The sequence below is a fragment of the Anolis sagrei genome, chromosome 4, assembly GCF_037176765.1.
Source record: "Anolis sagrei isolate rAnoSag1 chromosome 4, rAnoSag1.mat, whole genome shotgun sequence".
NCBI lineage: Eukaryota > Metazoa > Chordata > Lepidosauria > Squamata > Dactyloidae > Anolis > Anolis sagrei.
Window position 1 is genome coordinate 246,202,726 of NC_090024.1, and position 10,081 is coordinate 246,212,806.

Sequence of the window (10,081 nt, forward strand, 5' to 3'; positions counted from 1 at the left end):
GGCCTTCCAGTACAAGAAATTGGACTCACCCATGACAGGTCAAAGCAGGCCCTGATTGGCAACAGTTATTGACAAGCTGGAATGTGTCCAGAGGAGGGCGACTAAAATGATCAAGGGTCTGGAGAACAAGCCCTATGAGGAGCGGCTTGGGGAGCTGGGCATGTTTAGCCTGAAGAAGAGAAGGCTGAAAGGAGACATGATAGCCATGTATAAATATGTGAGAGGAAGGAACAGGGAGGAGGGAGCAAGCTTGTTTTCTGCTTCCCTGGAGACTAGGATGCAATGGGACAATGGCTTCAAACTACAAGAAAGGAGATTCCATCTGAACATGAGGAAGAACTTCCAGACTGTGAGAGCCGTTCAGCAGTGGAACTCTCTGCCCCGGAGTGTGGTGGAGGCTCCTTCTTTGGAAGCTTTTAAACAGAGGCTGGATGGCCATCTGTCAGGGGTGATTTGAATGCAATATTCCTGCTTCTTGGCAGAATGGGGTTGGACTGGATGGCCCATGAGGTCTCTTCCAACTCTTTGATTGTATGATTTCTATGAGTTCTGTGGCCCAAACCTAGTTTTCTCATTTCCCACTTTCATGTCTTCCAAAGATAGCAAGGCCAAGAGTGAGCTCATCCCTAGCAATCAAATGTGGTTTCTAATGCCTTATCAGAAAAGTCATTTAATAATTTCCTAGAGCAATGAATGTGTATGTGGCTTTCCAAACCAATGGTGAGGAGAACTGAAGACAACCTCCCCCTGCTACAAGCCAAAAAGGAATTCACACTCTTAGGGGTATTGAGTATGAATACATTTATTGCCAAGGGAGAGAATGGTCTTGGCAAATCAGAACTGGAACCCTCATCAACAGAGCAAGTGGAGATTGTGCAGAGCCGGATTTGGTCTTCGGTCAGAAGTCTTCAGTGGTTGCTGTCCATGGATCCCAGGCTCCTTCAAGGTCGGACTGTGAAAGGAAATGGGATCAGAAGTCAGAGGATGAAGGTAGCCAAAGAAACACACAAAGTTTGCTATTTTTTATCTTCCCCAAAGAGATGGAAACCTGGTTTAGATAGAATCATAGAATCACAGAATCAAAGAGTTGGAAGAGACCTCATGGGCCATCCAGTCCAACCCCATTCTGCCAAGAAGCAGGAATATTGCATTCAAATCACCCCTGACAGATGGCCATCCAGCTTCTGTTTAAAAGCTTCCACAGAAGGAGCCTCCACCACACTCCAGGGCAGAGAGTTCCACTGCTGAACGGCTCTCACAGTCAGGAAGTTCTTCCTAATGTTCAGCTAGAATCTCCTCTCTTGTAGTTTGAAGCCATTGTTCCCTTGCGTCCTAGTCTCCAAGGAAGCAGAAAACAAGCTTGCTCCCTCCTCCTCCCTGTGGCTTCCTTTCACATATTGATACATGGCTATCATATCCCCTCTCAGCCTTCTCTTCTTCAGGCTAAACATAGAATCATAGAATCATAGAATCAAAGAGTTGGAAGAGACCTCAAGGGCCATCCCGTCCAACCCCATTCTGCCAAGAAGCAGGAATATTGCATTCAAATCACCCCTGACAAATGGCCATCCAGCCTCTGCTTAAAAGCTTCCAAAGAAGGAGCCTCCACCACACTCCGGGGCAGAGAGTTCCACTGCTGAACGGCTCTCACAGTCAGGAAGTTCTTCCTCATGTTCAGATGGAATCTCCTCTCTTGTAGTTTGAAGCCATTGTTCCGCATCCTAGTCTCCAAGGAAGCAGAAAACAAGCTTGCTCCCTCCTCCTCCCTGTGGCTTCCTCTCACATATTTATACATGGCTATCATATCTCCTCTCAGCCTTCTCTTCTTCAGGCTAAACATGCCCAGCTCCCCAAGCCGCTCCTCATAGGGCTTGTTCTCCAGACCCTTGATCATTTTAGTCGCCCTCCTCTGGACACATTCCAGCTTGTCAATATCTCTCTTGAATTGTGGTGCCCAGAATTGGACACAATATTCCAGATGTGGTCTAACCAAAGCAGAATAGAGGGGTAGCATGACTTCCTTAGATCTAGACACTATGCTCCTCTTGATGCAGGCCAAAATCCCATTGGCTTTTTTTGCCGCCACATCACATTCCTGGCTCATGTTTAACTTGTTGTCCACGAGGACTCCAAGATCTTTTTCACACGTACTGCTCTCGAGCCAGGCATTGTCCCCCATTCTGTATCTTTGCATTTCATTTTTTCTGCCAAAGTGGAGTATCTTGCATTTGTCACTGTTGAACTTCATTGACAAATGCAAGATACTCCACTATGGCCATGTTCTAGAGGCATTTCTCCTGACGTTTCGCCTGCATCTATGGCAAGCATCCTCAGAGGTAGTGAGGTCTGTTGGAATTAGGACAATGGGTTTATATATCTGTGGAATGGCTGGGGTGGGGCAAGGAGCTCTTCCCTGCTGCAGTTAGGTGTGAATGTTTCAGTTGATCACCTTCATTAGCATTTGAAGGCCTGCCTGAGCCTGGGAATTGTATCTGATAAGGGGTTCTTCCTCCAACCATTCTCTCTGTCAAACTAGTCCAAATGAGCCATAGGACCACCCCATTCTGCCCCTCCCTTCCACCTGAACCTGTTCCTGTTTTGGCCATGAACATATGAACAGTTCCAATTTTTTTATTTATCATGTCAGGGGCAACCAGACTATTGTATTACATTTCTAACAGAACAAAACAAACAAACAGATAAAAAAAACGACACAAAGTTTGCAAGCTTGGTAGTTGATTAAATGTATCAGCCATTGATCGAGGTTCTGGGTTTGAGCCTGCCACTTTTGGACTCTCGCTTGCTGGGGTGCTCCAGCAAGTGTCTCTGTAGATCTTAGAAAACTATTTCTTGATTTAAGTCGTTGGCTGATACCCAAACAGGGGATGAGCTGCAGATGTCTCTGCCTTGGTCCTTTCACTATTGGCTGCCACTTCCCGGCGGATGTCAGGTGGTGCAATACTGGCTAAATAGTGTGATTTCTCCAGTGGTGTAGGGTGCAGACATCCCGTGATAATGCGGCATGTCTCATTAAGAGCCACATCCACTGTTTTAGTGTGGTGAGATGTGTTCCACACTGGGCATGCATACTCAGCAGCAGAGTAGCATAGCGCAAGGGCAGATGTCTTCACTGTATCTGGTTGTGATCCCCAGGTTGTGCCAGACAACTTTCGTATGATATTGTTTCTAGCACCCACTTTTTGCTTGATATTCAGGCAGTGCTTCTTGTATGAACAGTTCCAAGTGAAAAGCAACATCTGGATGAATGTCTATCTATATTGGACTCATTGGACCTTCAACCCTGGTGAAGCCCTATCATCTCCTGAAGATTCATGGCTTAAAGGTGTGGTGATTTCCCCCCCATACTCTGCAGAATAATCACATGGGGAACAAAGTTCATATTGATGAGGGACTTTCAAAATAGCAGGAGGAGATGTTCACCTAAGATACAATTCTTGGTTGTGTCTGAAGAGGGTTCCTTTCTCCCGCCCTTCTCCTTGTCAAACTCATCCAACCAAGCTTTAGAACAACTCCATTGCCTCCTTCCTCCCACTGCCACATGAACATGTGTATCCTTCCAATGACCATGTGAATAAGATCCAAACGAGAAGCAACATCTAGATAAATGCCTCTCTATGGATGTATCTACACTGTAGAATTACTTTGAGCCCCATAGCTCAATGCTGTGGAATTCTGGGAATTGTAGTTTGATTATTTATTTATTTTGGGCCTTTGTATCCTGTCTTATCTTGACCTCTGCAGACGGACCCAAGGCGGCTACTAACCAGCACAACACAGTGCCAACAACAAAATAAAACAAATATAAATACCTATATTATAATAAAACAGATATAAAAATACATTGATGAGATTCCATCACCCTTTGGCAGAAAAAGGTAAAGACCTCATGAAACTACAGCTTCCTGGATTCCACAGCATTGAGTCATGATGGTGTCAAACCACATTAATTCTACAGCATAGATGCACCCTATATTTGATTCAAACATTTCCTCCTGTATCCAACAAATCCCATTCACCACCCATCCCCAGTTGATCATACATGTCTACTGGGTTCATTTTTATTTTATTTTATCCAAATTCGGTGCTGTGGGAGATGTCTCCCAGGTTCATAGAAAATGGTACGGTCCTTTAGACAGCTTGGATCAGACCCAGAAAGTGCTTTGTTGGTCAAAACCATAGAATCCTAGAATCAAAGAGTTGGAAGAGACCTCCTGGGCCATCCAGTCCAACCCCATTCTGCCAAGAAGCAGGAATATTGCATTCAAATCACCCCTGACAGATGGCCATCCAGCCCCTGTTTAAAAGCTTCCAAAGAAGGAGCCTCCACCACACTCCGGGGCAGAGAGTTCCACTGCTGAACGGCTCTCACAGTCAGGAAGTTCTTCCTAATGTTCAGATGGAATCGCCTCTCTTGTAGTTTGAAGCCATTGTTCCGCGTCCTAGTCTCCAAGGAAGCAGAAAACAAGCTTGCTCCCTCCTCCTCCCTGTGGCTTCCTCTCACATATTTATACATGGCTATCATATTCCCTCTCAGCCTTCTCTTCTTCAGGCTAAACATAGAATCATAGAATCATAGAATCAAAGAGTTGGAAGAGACCTCATGGGCCATCCAGTCCAACCCCATTCTGCCAAGAAGCAGGAATATTGCATTCAAATCACCCCTGACAAATGGCCATCCAGCCTCTGCTTAAAAGCTTCCAAAGAAGGAGCCTCCACCACACTCCGGGGCAGAGAGTTCCACTGCTGAACAGCTCTCACAGGAAGTTCTTCCTAATGTTCAGATGGAATCTCCTCTCTTGTAGTTTGAAGCCATTGTTCCCTTGCGTCCTAGTCTCCAGGGAAGCAGAAAGGAAGCTTGCTCCCTCCTCCTCCCTGTGGCTTCCTCTCACATATTTATACATGGCTATCATATCTCCTCTCAGCCTTCTCTTCTTCAGGCTAAACATGCCCAGCTCCCCAAGCCGCTCCTCATAGGGCTTGTTCTCCAGACCCTTGATCATTTGAGTCACCCTACTCTGGACACATTCCAGCTTGTCAATATCTCTCTTGAATTGTGGTGCCCAGAATTGGACACAATATTCCAGGTGTGGTCTAACCAAAGCAGAATAGAGGGGTAGCATGACTTCCCTAGATCTAGACACTATGCTCCTCTTGATGCAGGCCAAAATCCCATTGGCTTTTTTTGCCGCCACATCACATTGTTGGCTCATGTTTAACTTCCTGTCCACGAGGACTCCAAGATCTTTTTCACACATACTGCTCTCGAGCCAGGCGTCCCCCATTTTTTATCTTTGCATTTCATTTTTTCTGCCAAAGTGGAGTATCTTGCATTTGTCACTGTTGAACTTCATTGACAAATGCAAGATACTCCACTATGGCCATGTTCTAGAGGCATTTCTCCTGACGTTTCGCCTGCATCTATGGCAAGCATCCTCAGAGGTAGTGAGGTCTGTTGGAATTAGGACAATGGGTTTATATATCTGTGGAATGGCTGGGGTGGGGCAAGGAGCTCTTCCCTGCTGCAGTTAGGTGTGAATGTTTCAGTTGATCACCTTCATTAGCATTTGAAGGCCTGCCTGAGCCTGGGAATTGTATCTGATAAGGGGTTCTTCCTCCAACCATTCTCTCTGTCAAACTAGTCCAAATGAGCCATAGGACCACCCCATTCTGCCCCTCCCTTCCACCTGAACCTGTTCCTGTTTTGGCCATGAACATATGAACAGCTCATGAAACTACAGCTCCCTGGATTCCACAGCATTGAGTCATGATGGTGTCAAACCACATTAATTCTACAGCATAGATGCATCCTATATTTGATTCAAACATTTCCTCCTGTATCCAACAAATCCCATTCACCACCCATCCCTCAGGGGATGGGTGCCTCAGGGGAGCGTGCTTGCTCCATCCATGTTCAACATCTACACAAATGACCAGCCACTGCCAGAAGGGACAGAGAGTTTCATCTATGCTGATGATCGTGCCATCACCGCTCAAGCAAGGAGCTTTGCGATGGTAGAACAGAAGCTCTCTGAAGCTCTAGGTGCTCTTACTGCCTATTACAGGGAAAACCAGCTGATCCCTAACCCATCTAAAACACAGACATGTGCCTTTCACCTTAAGAACAGACAAGCATCCCGAGCTCTGAGGATTACCTGGGAAGGAATCCCACTGGAGCATTGCAACACACTGGAGCATTGCAACACATAGTCACTCTGGACTATGCTCTGACCTACAAGAAGCACTGCCTGAACATCAAACAAAAAGTGGGCACTAGAAACAACATCATACGAAAGCTGACACAACCTGGGGATCACAACCAGACACAGTGAAGACATCTGCCCTTGCGCTATGCTACTCTGCTGCTGAGTATGCATGCCCAGTGTGGAACACATCTCACCACACTAAAACAGTAGATGTGGCTCTTAATGAGACATACCGCATTATCACAGGGTGTCTGCGCCCCACACCACTGGAGAAATTACACTGCTTAGCCGGTATTGCACCACCTGACATCTGCCGGGAAGTAGCAGCCAATAATGAAAGGACCAAGGCAGAGACATCTCCAGCTCATCCCCTGTTCGGATATCAGCCAGCACGTCAACGACTTAAATCAAGAAATAGTTTTCTTAGATCTACAGAGACACTTGCTGGAACACCCCAGCAAGCGAGAGTCCAAAAGTGGCAGGCTCAAACCCAGCACCTCAATTCATGGGTGATACCAGATGAGAGACTCCCCCCTGGGCACTCAGAAGACTGGGCGACTTGGAAGGCGCTGAACAGACTGCGCTCCGGCACCACGAGATGCAGAGCCAATCTTAAGAAATGGGGCCACAGGGTGGAATCCTCGGCATGCGAGTGCGGAGAAGAACAAACCACTGGCCACCTGCTGCAATGCACCCTGAGCCCTGCCACATGCACAGAGGCACTCCAAGTGGCCAGATACTGGTCAAAGGACATTTAACCAAATACCAAATTTGCAAAATCTGTGTGTGTGTGTTTTTTTTCTTCCTTTTCCTTTTTAATCTGTGTGTTTGTTTTGCTCTGTTAGAATTGTAACACGATAAATAAAACCACCCATCCCCAGTTGATCGTACATGTCTACTGGGTTCATTTTTTTATTATTTTATCCAAATTCGGTGCTGTGGGAGATGTCTCCCAGGTTCATAGAAAATGGTACGGTCCTTTAGACAGCTTGGATCAGACCCAGAAAGGGCTTCGTAGGTCAAAACCAACACTTTGCCTTCTGCTCCTCACAACCTACCTGAGCAGGCCTGGAGACACTCCTTCTCGGTCATAAAGTTGTTCTTATTTCCTCTACATCCACCATAAATGAACACCTCACACTTCCTTGTTTTCGGGTTGAAGAAGAACCGTGGAATGCTGCTTTTGCAGGGTCCTGTTTCAGGAGGAAGGCGACAGATATCTAGAAGAAGGAAGGAGAAGAATTTGCCATGAAACCTTTGCAGCCTGGATCAAATCAGTTTGGACAGCTGACCAGATGAGTCCCTCCCTCCCTGGACCTTAGCCGAGTTCTCCAACTCACCTCTCTTCTCATCCTTCTTAGCAAGAGACAAACCAGCCCAGAGGAGAAGAAGACCCAAGAGGAAGAGCTTGGACGCCATGGTGCCCTTTTGGGAAGCAAGCATCTCCCTTGAGTCGGACAGGGATCTTATAAACCCAGCAGAGAAGGAAGCTCGCTCACGGTTGGAAGATGCTTCCTCTTGACACAAGACTCTCAGGTATCGGTTGGGTTCCAGGAAACCCAGGGCAAGCTCCTTGCCCAATTCTACATGCAGACTCATGAAGTGCTCAACTGTGGATTGTGCAATGGCCATTCTGTGTTGCATAAGAAATGTGGAAAAGAAGGAAACAAAGGAGCTACATCTGTTGGAAATTCCCTCACCTACTGGAATTAACTGTGCCATAACCTTATTGAGAAAGGTAAAAATGATGTCACATCCGTTTGGCAAATGTGAATCTCCATGAACATTTGGAGGCCACCTTTTGAAAACCACTAGTCAAGAAGAACATGACTGTAGAAGTCTCGAGCCAATTGTACAGGTGCAAACCCAACAATAGACAGGGTATAGGGACTCTATCTTCAAAGATCCCACCCACTGTCACCAATTGTAGAAGTGCACGCACCAATTGTAGAGGTGTGGATAATTATGGAGGGAATTATTCTCAGGCCTCTGTTGTTGATAAGAATATGTTATAGAGGAGGCCAATGGTTATTTGTAATTTAAGGTAACTGCCACCAACGTGAGGTATTGGAGGTACCACTGATGAGATCTGGCACTACAGACACAGATTAATGGAGATGTGTCTTCAACAAAAGTTAACAAGTTTATTGTGTACAAAGTGTATGGTTGCAGGCTTTTCAATAACTTATAGAACTTTGAATATAACTTCTAGATGACACAGCTCGCGATTAACTTATGAGGTGAAGCACTTTGGTGAACAATGTTTCCTAATATGAATAGCCTTCCCATTTGATCTTTCCTTGATCAAATCCCTGATCTCTAGTCCTTCCCTGACTAGAGATCTTAACAAGCTTCCTTGTCAGGTTTCTCCTTTTAGCCTTCCTAGACTGAAAAACCTCTAGCTATTCACACCTCTCTCCCAGGCTTTTCAAGCTTCTCCACTCTCACTCTCAGACTGCCCCTTTTCCAAAGACGCACATTTATTTATTTATTTATTTACTGCACTTGTAGACCGCCGTTCTCAGCCCTAGGGTGACTCACGGTGGTGTACAACATATAAAAACAATTTACAATAAAGGCAATATCACAAACAACAATAACAACATCACTATCAATAATATAATTACACTAAATCATTCGCGACGTCTCATCATAGAATCACAATCCAATCTCGTTATCCATATTCCGTTCCAATCATCATTGTCAATTGTTGTAGCACTTAGTCAAACGCCTTCTCAAACAACCACGTCTTTAGTCTCTTGCGGAACGTCATAAGGGAGGGCGCCTGTCTGATCTCTACAGGGAGGGTGTTCCACAGCCGGGGGGCCACCACCGAGAAGGCCCTATCCCTCGTCCCCGCCAGGCGTGCCTGTGAGGCAGGCGGGATCGAGAGAAGGGCCTCCCCGGACGATCTCAAAGTCCTCGTGGGCTCATAGGCCGAGATGCGATCAGAAAGGTTTGGGCCGGAACCGTTTAGGGCTTTGTAGGCCAACACCAGCACTTTGAATTGGGCCCGGTAGCGGATCGGCAGCCAGTGGAGCTGGAACAACAAGAGCGTTGTGTGCTCCCTGCGTCCCGCTCCTGTTAGTAACATGGCTGCCGCGCGCTGGACTAGCTGGAGCTTCCGGGCCGTCTTCAAGGGCAGCCCCACATAGAGAGCGTTACAGTAGTCAAGGTGGGATGTGACCAGAGCGTGTACTACCGTGGCCAAATCAGACTTCCCGAGGTACGGGCACAGCTGGCACATGAGCCTGAGCTGTGCAAATGCTCCCCTGGTCACCGCTGAAACCTGGGGATCCAGGCTCAACGATGAATCCAGGGTCACACCCAAGCTGCGAACCTGTGCCTTCAAGGGGAGTGCGACCCCATCCAGCACAGGCTGTAACCCTATACCCTGTTCGGCCTTGCGACTGACCAGGAGTACCTCTGTCTTGTCTGGATTCAATTTCAATTTGTTCGCCCTCATCCAGACAGTTACAGCGGCCAGGCACCGGTTCAGGACCTGGACAGCCTCCTTAGTAGCAGGTGGGAAGGAGTGACAGAGTTGGACATCATCTTCGTACAGGTGACACCGCACCCCGAAACTCCGGATGATCTCACCCATAACTTCTCCTCCTTGGCTCCACCCACTTTTCACTCTCTGAGCTAGCCTGCCTGGTTTCCTTGGCAACGCTCCCTGTTGGTTCAAACCAGATAACTCTAGTCTTAGCTACTGTTACCAACACATACTCTAACAGTTAAACATATACATAGTATCAATGACTTCTGCACAATGACTTTCTTGGAGGTCAGCTATTTGAACAAGTGATATTCATAAGCCTTCATGTAATGGCACACAGGTAACTCAGCTGTTAAAC

General features: G+C 46.7%; 1 protein-coding gene across 1 annotated transcript; it reads right to left on the reverse strand.

Moving 5' to 3' along the window:
• Nucleotides 1-784: 784 nt before the first annotated feature.
• LOC132772930 (kunitz-type serine protease inhibitor textilinin-2-like) lies at nucleotides 785-7,676 on the reverse strand. Its single transcript, XM_060771777.2, has 3 exons — nucleotides 7,565-7,676; nucleotides 7,283-7,444; nucleotides 785-952 (listed from the first exon to the last, which is right to left on the reverse strand). The coding sequence occupies exons 1-3, from the start codon at nucleotides 7,665-7,667 to the stop codon at nucleotides 942-944; spliced, it is 276 nt and encodes a 91-aa protein (XP_060627760.2). The 5' UTR covers nucleotides 7,668-7,676; the 3' UTR covers nucleotides 785-941.
• Nucleotides 7,677-10,081: the final 2,405 nt, after the last annotated feature.